The sequence below is a fragment of the Apteryx rowi genome, unplaced genomic scaffold (assembly GCF_003343035.1).
Source record: "Apteryx rowi isolate R43461 unplaced genomic scaffold, aptRow1 scaffold_148, whole genome shotgun sequence".
NCBI lineage: Eukaryota > Metazoa > Chordata > Aves > Apterygiformes > Apterygidae > Apteryx > Apteryx rowi.
Window position 1 is genome coordinate 308814 of NW_020447730.1, and position 16233 is coordinate 325046.

The 16233-nt window shown below is 42.8% G+C and overlaps 1 protein-coding gene across 5 annotated transcripts in view; it reads right to left on the reverse strand.

The window, feature by feature from the left end:
• TRAPPC9 (trafficking protein particle complex 9) overlaps positions 1–16233 on the reverse strand; it is a 460967-nt gene that overhangs the window by 50056 nt on the left and 394678 nt on the right. Inside the window, exon 22 of one of the 5 annotated variants that reach the window (XM_026058555.1) lies at positions 3010–3063. The exons of the other annotated variants lie outside the window; for them this stretch is intronic. Coding sequence (XP_025914340.1) covers positions 3047–3063 — 17 coding nt within the window. The 3' untranslated portion in view covers positions 3010–3046. Of the gene's footprint in view, positions 1–3009; positions 3064–16233 lie in introns of those variants that run through there. 5 annotated transcript variants of the gene reach the window in all.

Sequence of the window (16233 nt, forward strand, 5' to 3'; positions counted from 1 at the left end):
GGCAGAAACGACGAGAAACGCAGAGATATCTCAGCGCATCGGAAAACAAAGTTTGAGGGTTTKCTTTTTTTTTTCTTTTTTTTYYCCCCCCTCTGGCATGTTTATTACTCTGCATGCAAACACTAAAAATAAGACTCCCCTAGCTACGAATACGTGGGAGTCGGATCTCCATCCAAAACAGAAACATACCCTCGAACATCTGTCTCCRTCCTCCCAAGCCGGGCAAATTAATTCCGGCTACCAGCGGGGATATTTTGAACGCGGGAGCCCGACGGGAGCTGCAGCTGGGATCATCAAACGTAATGGGCCGTGCGCCGGCCTCCCCCCCGCCTTCAGCCCGGTTCCCGGCACAACCGCTCGAACCTTTCCAAAGCGGGCGCCAGGCTTTCAGCGTCGAACGTTCGCTCCCRAAAGGTTGTTTTCTGAGGCCATTTGCCAACCTCCAGGAAAGAGAGAATAAAAACGCCCGTGGGCGCTACTTTAACCTGACACCAGGTGAYGCCAACGGGGATCTGCAACCTCTTCTAGCTGACGCCCTTCGGGCTGGACCAGCCCAGCGTTCTTCAGCGCACGAGACGGTGGAGCGGTGGGGTCACGTGCCCGGTTGGGTTCCAGCTTGAATCCAAAGCTGCTCTTGACACGGGCCCAGAGAAAACTTGGCAGCTCCGCTGGCAGCGCCTGGGCTCGTTCCCCAGCACAGCTCCAGATGCAGCACACGGCCCTAAATCCGCACGGATCGAACCAAAGGCAACGCTGGCACAAGCGCCTGCGAGACGGGCGGCCAGATTTTACTGYGCTTCTCTTCCAGCTGCCCACAGAAGGGCTAATCTTGCCTCGTGCCGGCGATTTGCCCTAAAACTCCTTTGTGGGGASTAAGGGGGCTAAGGATTCCTCCTTCCCAAAGGCTTCCTCCGCGATTAGGCTAAAACCACCTAAAATGCGACGTCTTTGCTTGGCTCCGGTCATACATTTGTGCACAGGGGGACTAGGCAGAGCCCGGGAATGAGTAAGGATGCCAAAATCGCCGCTTCAACCTTCCTGCGATTCATCCCTCGCTCCTCCTTGACACCTAAGGCAGGAACGGTGCCCACCGAAGTCAAACCAGCGTCTCTCACGCCGGCGGAGGGCTGCGAAATCATTGCATGGGTGACGCTGTACAACCCTCAAAATAAGCACATGACAAGTTTTCCCTCAAAACCGCATGGATTCTCATCAGCCTCCACTAAACGGTGACCAGAGAACGGCGTCAGGTCTCCGAGGACAAGCACCAAGGCGGACGAACGCCGTCGGCGCACCAGCTTTGCAGCCTGGGAGGGGATTTCTCATTCCTTCGAAGTGGGCAGCGAAGCAATAGCTCGTTTTTCACGTTACGGTTATTGGGGTCACCGCTGGCTCCACGGGTGCTGCGTTCTACACAGCCCCTATAGCAGCCGCTGAGATTCCTCGCTCCTGTTTGCTCTGGCAGTGGCCGTAATTGCAAAAACCCCCAGGGCTCGCTAGCGTTTAGCTCTGATTGGAAAATACAATAGCAGGCACAGTAAAAGTCAAACAGTAGCCCACGAGAGCACCGCATAGATATGGAAACAACTGTAAGACGGCACCTTTCCAGTTCCCTTGGAGCGATCACCCCGGTGGCAACCAAGCGCCTCCAAAAAGCACGTGAAAAAGAATTTTTTTTTCTTCCCCCCAAAAAGTGCCTTTCATCGTCCGCAAGAAACACTACTGAAAATTGTAGCAATGCTGCACGCATCCCTCGGGCTCCGTTCGCAGCAGGTTGGGACGAGCCGAGGAGCACCGGGAGCGCGGCTGTCTCGCCCCTACGGGACTCACCTTCACACCAGGGCACCAAAATGTTCTCTTGACATCACGGTTTTCAATGTAGCTCAAACTTAGTCAAATTTTAGGGCGCAAAACGTCATATGAATATCAAGCTGGGTGCTGAGGGGAGCTGGCTGGCATACACATTTAGGCGCACTCCACCTTAAACACATCTCTACCTACCTAAAGTTAAGCAGAGGATTCACAATTTGGTCAGCGAAGGCCTTTGAATATAACTCTTGTATATATGCAAGCGTCAAATTTGGCTCTCAAATGTGTAGTGGCAACATGGAAATTGTAAGGTAAAGTACTGGGAAAGGCAACTTGCACAAAATCCACCTGACAAATCCAGCCTCAGCACCAATATTAGAAAAAAATAAATAATGTGGAAGCTAATATAGAGCYGTAGTGAAAAGCAATATCTGAAGGCTGGTGGCTGCAAGAACAAATATTATTCAGTGCTCTATACAGCCTGTGGATCACCCAGGCCACCGTCCGCAGCAGAAAACTCATTTGGGGGGTTTGTAATAAGCCAGACCCTCGGAGCTGACAGCTCGGAGAAGCACTTACTCTTTTGTGCGATTCCTCTTGGAGGAGAAATGGCAAAACGCTGAAGGTTGAACAGCAGGAAAAGAACAAGCTGGCTGGGCTCTCCTATTCAGTCTCTCCCGAAGAGACAAGCAAAAGATCTATCAATAAAACTAAAAGATAAAAATTGAGAGGATAAGGCAGCAACACGTCRACTCTAATTCAATTAATCTGGGGAACCGTCTGCCAAAATTCTTATATCAGGGTTGATTTTCATGTGAATTAACATAGTTTTCAGCGACTAGGTTTAAAATTTCAGAGCGACCTATAGCATCAGGGAGCAAACTGACTGTCCTCTGCAGTCAACAAGCTGCCGCAATGTTCAACCACCATTAAACTGTACGACTGCACTATACGTTTTTTCCCTCTACTATATACGCTTAGCTTTGGCCGTTGCTGGACAAAAATATGAATTTGATCCTGAAAAGATTTTATAATATTTACGTTCTACGCAGAAACTTAAAAGGAGGCATACATATAAATAAGGGATATCTGTGAGAGCAACGGTTTGCAGGCTCAGGAGTGAAGTAGCCAGATTTGCCGGCAGCCTGTGCTGAAGTGGTAACTCGGATGCTCAGCCAGGTTTTACTGATGCACTGTATATGGCAGGCGGTGTACGGCATGGAAATGCCAAATTTCATTAAGACTCTCTCGCAGCTGCAGTAAAAGGAATTAGCATGAGAAGCAGAGCACAAAGCTATCAGAAGAACACTGCGCAAGTGAATAGAAATTGAAGAAAAATGAGCTCCTTGTGAAATATTGCAATCACTCCTTAAAGCAATAAAGAGATGGTTTGTTAAATAATAGACTAGAACAACTCCAATAAAATAAAAGCTGTCAAAGTACCCTCTTTTAAAGTTGCTACACAATCTTCCAATTTTGCTTTCATTACTAAACAGTAACAGATGATCAGATTTTACCATCATCTTGTCTGGACAATATCTTACCAGCATTTGAATACATTAAAAAAATGAAAGAATACCGGAAAAAGAAAATTTAATATAATTACTGCTTTCTGAAAATAGCTTGTGCATAACATTCACTTAATATAGCTCAAATAAAGTGAGAAAGAAATCGAGGATGGAGAAACTGCTTCCTATTTACGACCAGCTACAAACAGCTTGTCCTAAGCATCTTTTTGGCGCCCGCTTCCCTTCCCTGCGTGCGGACCCAAATCAGCAAAGATAACTGTGCCAAAAGAAACCGCGTGTTATTGCCCAACCAGGAGCCTCAGCTTTAATTAGCCCAAGGATGATTGATTGACTTCACCAGCTATAACCCTTGCAGCAGGCAGAATCCTTTCTCACAAACACCTTTTCCTTCAGGGAGAGGGGGCACGAAAGAAAGCGGATGGACGGAAATAGCAAAATGTATCTAAAACTTGAACTAAAGCCCTGCTGTGCCTGCACAGACAGTAGGTTTCCTGGTGAGCAGGAGAAGAAAAAAGGCCCCATTTCCTGCAAAAGTTGTGCTCACCAGCCCATGCCCCATATGATCACCCCAGCTCCCAGCCCGGCTCCCGTGACCCCCTCACCGGGCAAGAAACCATCTCTGACCTGTTGCCACCTTTGCTGCCTTGTAGGAACGTAACTATTTTTGAGACATCCATCCTCGTTCGGATATTGTTGAAGTTGGCCAACGTGTTGAAAAGTTACAGACTAACAGATGGACAGAGGGTTCAGCAGAAAGCTAATTTTCTTAGGAAATGAAGCTAAAAAATAGCTCCAACTGCCACACAGAGTCCCCCTTCCCGACGCTGCATGGCTCATAACTACAGATACTTCAACTTCAGCTCTTTAGCACTATCTACAGCAATCTGAACTTATGCCCGAGCCAAAGAAACTAGCCAGGGCCTCGAGTACATCAATCCTTAACACGACAAGGACTGATAGCATAAGTGCACAACGCACAATTATCTGTGTGTCATCAGGACCATAAATATCCTTTGATTTTCTTTTTAGTTCTCTATCAGCACAGAAACAAGTCACAGCTGTGAGGAACTCTTCACTACACTGGGGCAGAGAAGCAACTTTCCCGAAGCCTTTTACCACCGAATCCATAAAAGATTTGTGCCCTTTTCTCAGCTAGTCTTGGCGCTGTCAGGCCCAAGCAGAAAGGCAGAACGAAGAAAAAATGAAGTACCAGCTGGGTCACAGCATCTGCTCAGGGAGCAGATATTGGAGAAGATACTTTAGTCTGTTTGATATTGGAAGGTGCTTCACTCTAGCAAAGGCAAATCCTGCAACTCTTCAAGCAGAAAATCCTGCAGTGCTTCAGCCAGAATTTACTGGGTTCAGTGGAAAAATTAAGAAGTGAAGGTGTAGCATCCGTATCTGGGGACGGGTTGACCACAGCAATCCTCCTTCAGGCCTTTAGACCGTTAGGTCTGTGAAAAGAAGTGAGTGAAAAAGAGCAGGATGCCTTAAAGGACAAGGTTATTCTGGGGATCAGACTGCGCAAAGAGATTCCAAATGCAATTTGTATTTCTAGTATTTCCTTCATGTTTGTTCAAAATGGTACGTGGCCGATTGCAGCCGTCCTTGTCCCTCCATGTGCAAAGAAGGGGAGCCGAGGGCTCGAGCAGGACTCAGAAAATCGGCATTAGGTTCAGAGCCGTGCCGTTGGCATGATGAATGATCTGGGCGAATTGGGCGCTCACCCCGTGCCTTCGTTTCCCCGTCTATAAAGGGGGGCAGGATGACCCTGATGTCCTCTGTTCAGTACTTCAAGATCCACTGCCGAAAAATGTTCTGCTGAAGTGGTGTTATTATTAACCCAGGAAACTATTTCACCAGCTAATTGTAAATCTTCAATATAAAAAATAACACACTGCCATTTTTCTAAAATAATAGGCTCACTCTGCAGCAGGTATCTGCTTTAAAAATGAAATACCTTAGTCAAGTGAAGGCAAAACCCTTTGAAATGAGAACAAAAGGCGCACTTTTTTGACTGCCAAATTCTTTCAATGCTTTTCTTTTACTCATCTGCTGAAATGCAGAATTTAAAAAAATGCTAAATTAGGTATCTCCAGTTTTATCAATGAACGCTTTAGATTTTTGTTTGAAAGGTTGCTTACTTGCCACCCCCTGCTCCAAAGAAAATACAGAAGACTTCTGCTGCATTGATAATCTACCTGTCAATTGTAAGGAATAAATTCCAGAGAAGGTTAGATGGCACATAACTTACTGGGAACCACTCTGCAGGATTGCAGGCAAGGTTACAGAAATGTCCTTTAAACAGGACAAATAATATATCCATTCACTATGAGCCAATCCTGTCATGTTACCTCATTTTAATCAGCCCTTTTATGATATGATATTCATGTGGAAATAGGCATAAAAATACCCCCTGCCAAGGTGACTGAAGCCATACAATTGAAAACTTTATTTTGCATATTTTAGAGATCAGGCTTTATCCTAAAATAATGTRGCATATTAATTGAGCTTCACGTTGGGAAGAAAGACCATGAAAGCACGGRGGGGAAGGAGGAGAAGGAGCAGGCACTGTCGTCTCTCTATCAATGATTAACCAGCTAAAGCTAGCATGATATTCCTGCACTCCTCAGACACAGAATACTGCTTTCAACAGCATTATTTAGCACCTTCTGTTGCAAAAAAAAAAAAAAAAAGACAGCAAAATATTTTGCTTGGATGTTGGAGCACAACTGCTYGGCAGCATCCACACAAATACGAGCCACCAGGTCACCCCTTGAATTGGCTTCCAGGCGGGCAACTGGGCAGAGATGCTGCGTGTCCCTTCTCTAGAGAAGAGAGCACTGCTCTCTGGGGATGAACGAGGGAAGGAGGATTTTCTCTACCTGTAATCCTCGACACACAGTAAAACCATCAGCTGTCGACTGAGGTGTCTTCATCCAGAAGAAAGAGAAATCTTGGGTCTACTTGTGTAGCACTATCTAAGGCTTTCGCAGAGGAAACCATGCACGGCCATGGCATGCTGCGGTTTCCCAGTTATTCCCCCTATGCGTCTAATTCTCGGCTTGCTCAGCTTACAAATCCAAACAATATATTTCATGTAGCAAAGCCTGCAAGCTCAGCCCGGCGCGCCGAAAGCTCGCTCGGTGACCTTTTCGCCAGGTCCAGCCTCATCGCCGGCACGGAGGAGTCCAGAATCGAAAGTCGGCTGGCAATTGYGTCGCTCGAGCGGGAAGCGGAGCAGGAATGCAGCTTGATCTTTTGCTGTTATATTGGCTACGCCGTGCGGACAGTAATGAAAATTTGTATCTCTCAGTTTATTAAATTGATCTAACTGAAACGAATCGCAGGGGACTGAGGCTGTAATAAAGAGAGGCCAGTTCTTCAGACCACATATTGAAGCAGTCCCCTTTTGTTTCCCCAAAACCTTGAACTAAGTTCACATAACCTTTCAGCAACCAAACTCATAGGAAGTTCAGGAAACTCATCTTCTACAGACACACGGATACGTCAGTATTGCATAGACCAGGACCATTACTGGCAGTTCCATACCAGTAGTTATGTGAAGTATGCAAGATTTAAGTTGGTTTTCAAAAGGGCATTTTATCTAGAAAGCTGCAGCAGTGCATTTGGCTATCTGCAGCTGAACTGAAATAAATGAGGGGACGAAAGTAAGCCTATTAGGACAAAATTTAATAACACGTTGCATACAAAAATAATACAGGAATGATCTTTTTCTGCTTTTTTATGTAATACTTCTGTTCTACTGYGTTTCCATAAAAACTGCTAAAAAACATTCACATTCAAAGAAAACTGACATTAGGAATTGAATTTTCCCTTTTCAAAGAAAAAAAGAGAGTTTGCTTGCTTTATAACCATTCTTCTTTTTCAAGGGCAAAAAGAAATGATGTGATCATAGCCAAAGAGAGCTGCTGTTAAGTCTGAACTTTGCACAGTTGGTTACCTGGGATATTTCTAGGGGTCAATACAGGAGCTGATACTGTCTACCATCTTCACCGAYGACCTGGATGATGGGATGGGGCTCACTCTCAGCAAGTTCGYRGRTGACCCCAAACTGGGGAGGGAGAGCTATCAATATGCTAAATGGTTGCCATTCAGAGGCACATCAACAAGCTGGAGAACCAGGCTGCCAGAAACCCCAAACCTATTGCTCTTTGGAGAAGAGTCAGCTGGCCTCCTGGTTCCTTCTGGAAAGAGTGTCTTCTGCTTCCATGCAGCCAGGGGACCAAAATATGACCAAATATAGGAGATCTGTAGTGGTTCTGTACCCGGTCTTCCCTTTGGGGAACTGAGAAAGAAAATATAGAGGGCAATATTCTCAACCGAGCGCATGGAGAATTATACTGTTCTTCAAAACAGAAACTGTACATCTGTGTCACTGTGTCATATTAGATCGTGGAAAACTAGCATCCCTGCCACGCATGCTGTTGCACAACATAAGCTCATCTCGCAGTAATATCGGTTTACTAAGCCAAATGTCTTTAGAAAATCACTCCTACTTTTCGAGTTGAGAAAAAGATAGATCAAAGAACATTTTTCTTTTCTAGGTAACAGCGAAAGATTACAAGACTTATGGTGAGTGATAGAAGGCTTTATAAAAGAATATAGACATAGATCTGATCGTAAGTAAAAAGCCATATGGTAGTTTTATTTAATTATTCCAGACGCTTTCACTACAGGCTAGGCTGAGGAAAATCGCTCTACCAGTACCTCAGGTTGAGCCATTACTTTCTATATTGCACTTCTATATTTTAGTAATTTAGCTTCTGCACGAGAAAAAGCTTTGTTGAGCCAACGACCTTTTGACAAAGAGAAAAGATTTACTCTGATAGCAACAGAGCATAAAAAGGAAAAATGTTCTTGTGAAAACACCACATTTTCAATACTATGTGTCAGTAATACTCTTGTCTTAATGACCTCAACAAAGTCTTAGCAGAGATTTTACACTTAGCAAAAGCATAAAGTTTTCGTAAATTTAGATTAACTGGAATCATAATAATTCCTTTAAAACATTCAAGAGAAAAGCAAAACAAATATGGAAATAATCACTGATAAGGTACTGGAAAGGAGTGCTCTCCGGCTCTCAGGAAGGAAGAACAGTAAAGGAAAGGTAGCTTTTTGTGTATTTGTGCCCCTTCTCCTAGGATTACTAAATGAAATGGTTACTTGGGTAGCAAAAATGAAATGAGATTTCCCTTTTTCATCATAGAGCCACTGAAATACCAGAAGAACAGCACCCCCCTTTTTTTATTTGGGGCTTTTAAGAAGTTCCTGAGGCACTGAGGTGATCTGTGAAATACAAATTTCAGAGAGGGAAATTAAAAAAAAAATCATTTTTTACCTTGCAGTATCCATCCTCAAAACTGGAAATAAAGTAAAAAGTGACTGAATTAATAGCTGGCCATATTTTTGCAACACTTTTCATACTGGGATCATGGAACATAGCTCATTTTTATGAAAAATAGTGCCTTAGAAAAGCAGACCTGAACATGTTCATTCCTGGATCCAAATGTAACAGCTGGAGCCCTTACAGAATTTTAACTTTAAAGCATCATATATACAGGGCTTCCATGTAGGGATCGCTAGTAAAAAACTACCAAAAGAGTCAGGCTGAAAACAGCAATAAGGAAACAAACACAACTTCTTCGTCATAACAGGGCACCTGAATAGCACCCTAACGAATACTATTTCTTTACAGATAGCAGAAAATTGGAAGAAAGAAATCAAAGTATAAAAATGGATGAAAAGATACTGCTTTTTTATTGTGCGCATGCAATCTATCATCGCTCCTCTACTAATTTTAACCGGTGAGTCAGAGAAGTGTCGTTGCTCTATTGATTAATCGTGTTGGACCACCATAACAGCTTTATTTCTGCTATTTACTTATATTTGGTAAGTGATGAATTAGCCACGGTGTTGCAGACCCCCTTACCCCCGCTATTTTTTTCTTTTAAAGGTACCCATGGACCTAACGCTTTCACTTAGACCAGAGACATTCCTTATTTATTCATCTGTCAAGAAATATTTCTGATAACACGTCTCCTTAATAGAACACAGTAATATCAAAGTGAGCTGGAAATTTAGGAGGAAAGGGAACCCGAGCATTTTCAATGACCTCCTCTAAAACTCTGAGGCTCAAATTAGACACGTGGTTCTAAACAACGGATGCTGTAGTGCCAATAATGTCCTTAAATTGCTTCGGTGAACCAGAGCAATGAAAAAAGAGAGAAAACACAGACGCAATTCTTTCTCATGTGCATGATTTTTTCCCCCGTACTAATATACAAAGAAGTGGGATGACTTTCATTTAAATTGAAGGGTTAAGGACGTGATGGACCAAGCGTTCGTTACTAAGGAGAAAGGATTTGTGAAGGCAACCAGCCACCCTTAATCTTTAAACCTCCAGGTGACCCCCGTTACGCACGCCGTCCTCTTGGCACTCCTTTATTTCAGAGCTAGAAGGACTCACTGACACTTCCTCACGCAACCAGACAGGACAGTTTATATCAAAGCTATAAAAAGTAATGACATTTGAAGAAAACAGAAGCCCATTAATYTTTCCAAGAGTTAAAATAGGCCTTTGAAGCATTACCCAGAATTAGACGTAGCAGGCACAAGTTTAATATCTGCAGCGCTCCCGGCCCCTACAACATATCTACAATATTAAGAGTACCATAAAACCGGAAAAAAAGGAGCATTTGCCAGCCCTGCACAGGAAAAACCTGCCAATGTTAGGTTCAAAAAAAACCCCAAAAGGAAGCAGGGAGAAAACCTCTTATTCCTGAGATGAAATTTTAGAAAGCAATTCTTTTCTTTGCCAGGTTTCCTGCAGAATTAGCTCTTCAAAGGCCATCTTCTTGCTCTTTGGTGGCCTTTCAGCTGCTACATTTCACTGCCTGCCCTCAAGGATATCGTTTTAATATCTCGTTAAATGGGGAAGGAAATGTGCAATGAACAAAAGCACTCCAAAATGGAGGCACTTCTGCCTCAGTAAATGCTTTGAGGAGATATGAACTGCCAAAAAGGGTCTCTTATTTCCAAAGGCCAAAGATATTTATAGAGTACTTGCTATCGGCGCTTCAGGAAACTGGTTCTTGTGCGGTAAAGGAACACCAGACTASGGAGGATTTCACTGACTGCTGCACGCTTTGTCAAAGAGAAGATCACTATTAATGTAAGTAATACCATCGCTTTAAAAGCAGCCAGTAGTGGCCGATCCCTTCAAGTCTTCGGGCAGCAACCTGACATTTCACTCGGGCTTCCAGAATACATCAGGAGAGGCTCCACGACCAAGCACTGAAATAGATGATCAGCTGAGAACATCTTCAAATATAGCTGTGAAAGCATATGCTGATCCATCCACCTGTGATGAGGAGGAAAACGGCTCTTTCGATAAATGTAGAAGAAATGGTGCTATTTTTCTTCTTATCCTCATTTTTGCTGCAGTAGGAATTTGGATATACTTTTGCTCACCCAACAATTTTCCTCAGTTTCTCCCCTCCCATGGGACACAGCAAACTTGAAGGCTCCATTTGCCTAAACATTTTACACTATATTTGCTGCAAAAGGCACCAAATTAACTGTATTCAATTAGACTGCCCGTCTTGTGTATCTTTTCTTTTGAAGAAGACCCTGGCAAAGATTAACAGGCAAGCAGAAGAGTGGTTACTATTTTTAAAGGTATTTTAAAGGAAAACATCAAGCTCTGACATTGGAACACTGTTCTTGTCGGAAACTTTATTTAAAAAGATAAATCAACCAAAAAACAATGCAAAACCCCAATGTCTTTAACGCACAAGATTTCTAACTCCCCACTCATCTCTTGTTGATGTGTTGGGTAGCAGCGAGCGCCTGGGGTGGTCCCTTCTGCTCAAGCATGTGCTTGAAAGGAAGACTGTCAAGTTCAGAAGGACTTTTTTAAAAGAGAACTTCAAAATAATTAGCTCCTACAAATCACTGGGACAGCCAGGGAAGAGCAGGAAGAGAGGGAACGGGGAGAATTTACCACCCTGCGTGCTCATAAAATGGATGCTCGGGACCAGCACGACAGTAAATTTCTCCAATTCCTCCGCTTCCACAGAAGAGGAGATTGCTCCACAGCTCCTGGACCGAAGCGGAGCTGCGAACACGGGGCCACTGCGGGTTGGCCATGGCATGACTTTCTAAAAATGCTTCTCCTTTCCCCGGAGCTGCCAGGCAGCGTAAAGGTGTCGCGGTGCAGCTGGTCCACCGATAGAGTCTCACTAAACCTGTGCTCCTCTTCAAACCGCCGGCGAGACAGCAGAATTGAGGCAACACCCCTATAAAAGACTCAGCTTTCTCTGCCTCATGCATTTAATAAAGAGGCTAGACTCACTGTGAATTTTACTGGCAAGCTTTTTTTGGTTTTAAATGACCTTTTTTTTCCTTTTAAATACGTCTCTCAAGTAGAGCTTTCTATTCCACCTGATGCCTTCATTCACTCGGACGTGATCACTTTTACCTTTAGCTCTCAACCTTTTGACTGGACTGCAAAATAAACTTGTAAAAGATTATTTTGGGCTCCTTTAAATCAGCTTGAGATAACAGAGAGCTGGGTTACCGCAGCTTCCGCTAGGAATTGCCCACGACAGCTGGGCAAATAATTGAACATGCATATAGAGGCAATCACCGAAAAAGTCACTTATTAACTTGCTCAATTAACATTAGTTTATCTATCTATTAGTTACTACTCGACTACTCCTGAATGCAGTTACAAATAATTTATTGGAAAAAAAACATAAAATTCATGAGATAAATGATTTCCATGAGCAACACGTCCATCCTGTACTACTAGAGACACGCAAGGATTTGCACCATGAAGCCAGCTAGTCTAGACTCTAATAATAAATTTATCACTTAGACCACTCTGTTGCGAGGGCCACACATCATGTGCTTGAACAAGCATGCTGGAGCAAAATTAGTCAATTTGTTGTTATTTTTATCAGAATTCTCTGACATTAGCCATGATGCCATTTCAACGCGAATGTGCAAACACGGGTTTGAAACCCAGAAGTGCATAAAACCACATGAAATAAAACTAAGTGATGAATGATAAATGCTTGTGGTTAAAAGCACTCTTTTCCCCACAAAATGAAGTCATCTTCCAGAGGGGCTAGAAGTACAGTTTTACTCTTAAGGTTATCTCTGACAGAGGTACCTAGGGATACAAGTTAGTCCCATGCAGAGAAGTAATTTCACCTATAAAAAATAAAGCCAACCCTAATTAGGAAATTTTGAATCCTTTGTAATGTTGGACTGAAGATTTGGGGCCAGGGGACCTTTCAGCCATTCAGTGAAAGACATGGCTCTGGGTTAAGAGCATGAGTAAGAGTATGTTTGCAATATCTCTCCCCTTATTACATTATATTATTATAATAAAAGACACAAAAGGGTGGTGAGAACAGACGTACAATTGCTCTGATTTTGATGCTAAACTGTATTTATGTATTTACTTCTTCTTTAAGAGCTTTATGAGTAGTCCCCAGTAACAAAGAGATTAAGACATCGCCTCTACTGACCAGTGCAGTCTTTCCGAAGCCAAAAATGATAGTGTCGACGTGAGGATGCTTCATGAATACTCTGTCAGATGCAGAAAAACTGAGATCACATCAAAATAGATGCTACATTCCTGTGTCTTGTTTGAATCATACCTTCACGCTAAGGCTGCTGCAGAACTGAAATCTTTTTTTATCATCAACAGTCTTTAAGTTATAGTTCTCTGCACCCGTCTGATTTTGTAAACAACTACCCATAGTTTGAACTTAGGCTACAAATTTTATGGTTTTAAATGTATGTCCTGACATGCAATTAATAGAATCTACATTTTTTCCCCCACTTTGTTTCAAACACATACTGTACTTAAACCACGACCAAGCAACAGCCAGATTTTTAGCACCTACAGAACTAAACTACTAGTATAAAGGATATTTGCTTGCTTTAAAAAACGATCTGACATAAACTAAACAGCTTTTGAAGATGGATATAGGCTTCTAGCAAAACGTAAGGCTCTCTGTGACAGAAGCGCTGCTCTGTTAGATTTTGCTGTTCTATTAGATTTCAAAGGGAATGTCACCCTGCCTCCACAATGTGAATTATATGACCTACAGCCCTAGCTCTTGGACATGCATCTTGGTTATGTTCTCATTGATGGAAACACGCTCTCTGCTCCAGTGTCCTGGTGCACCATGGCCCCCTCTCCCTTTGCAAGTTAACTGATTACTGATGAACTTCCACTAAAACTTCAGAACGATCACGAGATTTTGACTTTTCATTAGTCAGGGAGTATTTTAAAAGGTGAAATTTCAAACCTCCTTATAAAACAAGAGCATCATAAATGTAAACACAGAGCTCACGGGAGCAGAGTTGAGTATTTGGAGGCTTAGTAATGATCCTATGCAAACTTCCAACTCTAAATCACCGATTTAAAATCACTATCAGGCGGCTCGGAAAGCCAATGCGAAAACACAGAGATGTTTTTGGGTAGTTCTACGTGAACCATCATAGAAACCATCCTCAGACCAACCCCCTTAGCACCACCTCAGGAGACACAAAGATTAAACAACCCAAGGCAGCGACAGTAGGGATTTCTTGGCCATCTGGATGAGGAGGTGCTATCTATGCCCTAAACTCATGCCGTCAGACTTCCTTTAACTGTACTCGTTTTGTAAGCTCTAGATTTGTTTAAAACAAGAGGAGCAATGACCATGCTAACAGGTACTTAGCTCCCAAGGCAGAGAAGAAGCCAGAGAAAGTGCACTTCTCTCCTAAGGCTGCAGTACTATCAGAAACTGCTCACTGTGTGTTTAGATTGCACATCTTCACAGCTCATATCTTTAAAGCCCCATCTGGACAGTTTATTTTATCTTCATTTTTAGTGCCGGATAAAACACAGTAAAAAAGCAATCCCCAGAATGGGGACCCCAAGGAAGCAACACGAACCGACTGTGGATAACAAGACTTATTGTTTAGGCTACGGAGGAAGGACACAAATGGAAAACCATAAAAATGATCCATGAGATTAGGTCTCCAAAACACAAAGCATTCCGACAGAAAAGCAGGCCTTCCTCACATATTATTTTAATACGTATAATACCATTAAAAAGAAAAAATTGGCTATGCTCTTGAGCAACACAAATTCTGCTAAACCCCAACTGATTTTTTTTTTTTGGGGGGGGGGCAATTGTACGTAATTTCTGTGCATCGTACAGCTGTTGAAAAAGCAGAGCCTGCACAATCTTTCAAAGTGTCATTTGGAGTCTGGCATTCCTCCCCGTCAAACATACGTGGCGCCCACAGAAATAAGCTTTACCAGGTCATGAGGCCTGCCCTGAAAATGAAACTGGAATTTTTAAGCTTTTACGAAACRTATTAATGCCCTCTCCTTTCCTAAAGGAGGCCAATCCTCTACCACAAAGAGGAAACCTGACAATTAGGGCATACCTAAAGGATGAAAAAATTCTCAGTTACATTTATTATTTGCGCCCGGTAGCCTAACTTTTAGCACTTAAAGGAAAAATGAAACAAAACAGAGGAACTATCTGGGCATGCAAACAAATCCCCCAAATCCTATTGTAAAAACCTGTGCTTTCCCTTCGTAGCGATGGCACCCACTATTAAAAACAAATGAGAAATTTATGAAGAAATAGAATATCTCTCTCTTTCTATCTGGGGATACTTAATGTTAAATTAATGGTGTTATGTGCAAAAAGCAGGAATGTACTGACACAACGGAGTTTGCAGACCCCAGTTCAGAAATGTGTGAGGGAGATGGCTTCAAATCCTCATTAATATGCTGGATTTTACATAGGGTCTTTCTCCTTGGGTAGTCACGGTCACGGCATTTTCTTTCTTCTGACTTTAATAGATTCTGCTGTTCTCAATTTTCCATTACTTTGCTCATGGACATGTTCTTAAAACCAACCAATACAGTCACATTCTGGCAAAAACAGACCACCATCAAAGGAGCCTGTTTTTATTCCATAGAGCCCATACGAGCTAAACTTGTCCTTCCAGTGTCATTATCAAACCAAGGCTCAGTGAGACGGAGGTCGGGTGAGATAACGGGATGTCACAGGAAGATTTTAATTAGCCCAGTGGGAAGTCCATTCTCAAGTGGTTACAGAAAAGTGGAAAGATAATAGATGCAAGACAGTGAGGACAGATTATATCAACCTTTTATGAAATTCATTCATATTTCAGTTCCTCCTGGAATTAAAACAAAATAGTCTTGCAAACCTTTCCTATGACAGCTGCCCCCAGTCACAGCAGTGGATGCAGAGCATTCATCCAAATGCCAAAACCAGGCCACTAGCAAAGAGCGGTAAGAGCATATTATGCTTATCTTTGTCATCTCCCCTCTGCTATTTTTTTGTAGCTAACTGGAGTCTCTCTTTGGTATTTAGATGATAAACTCATTGGTTCTTCACAGTATCCACATGTACACTATGTCAACTACAATGAGGCTGGAAGCTCTACAATAATAATAAGACTAGATAAACTTATTAGAAGGGGACAGCTTGATTAAGACTTACACTAAGCATTGCACTAGAGCCCATAATTAATGCTAGCATTGGACTTGCCATATACAAAAGCACTTTATGCAATGAGGCACTTGGTTATCACAGTTATCTACAAGTAATAGATGTTTATTATGTAGATACTCTTCCACCATGCATTACAATAATGTTATGTCACTTAGCTAGGAGAGTATGCAAAGGGAGCAGTAAGTATTCACATCACTGAATCCATTTAGGAAGGAGACATATTCACAGAGCACTGGTCAGAAGTTAGTGCGTTGCCCAGCTGAGCGGATAGGTGATTTCAGGTTCCTGGCCCGTATGTATAATTACCCTTT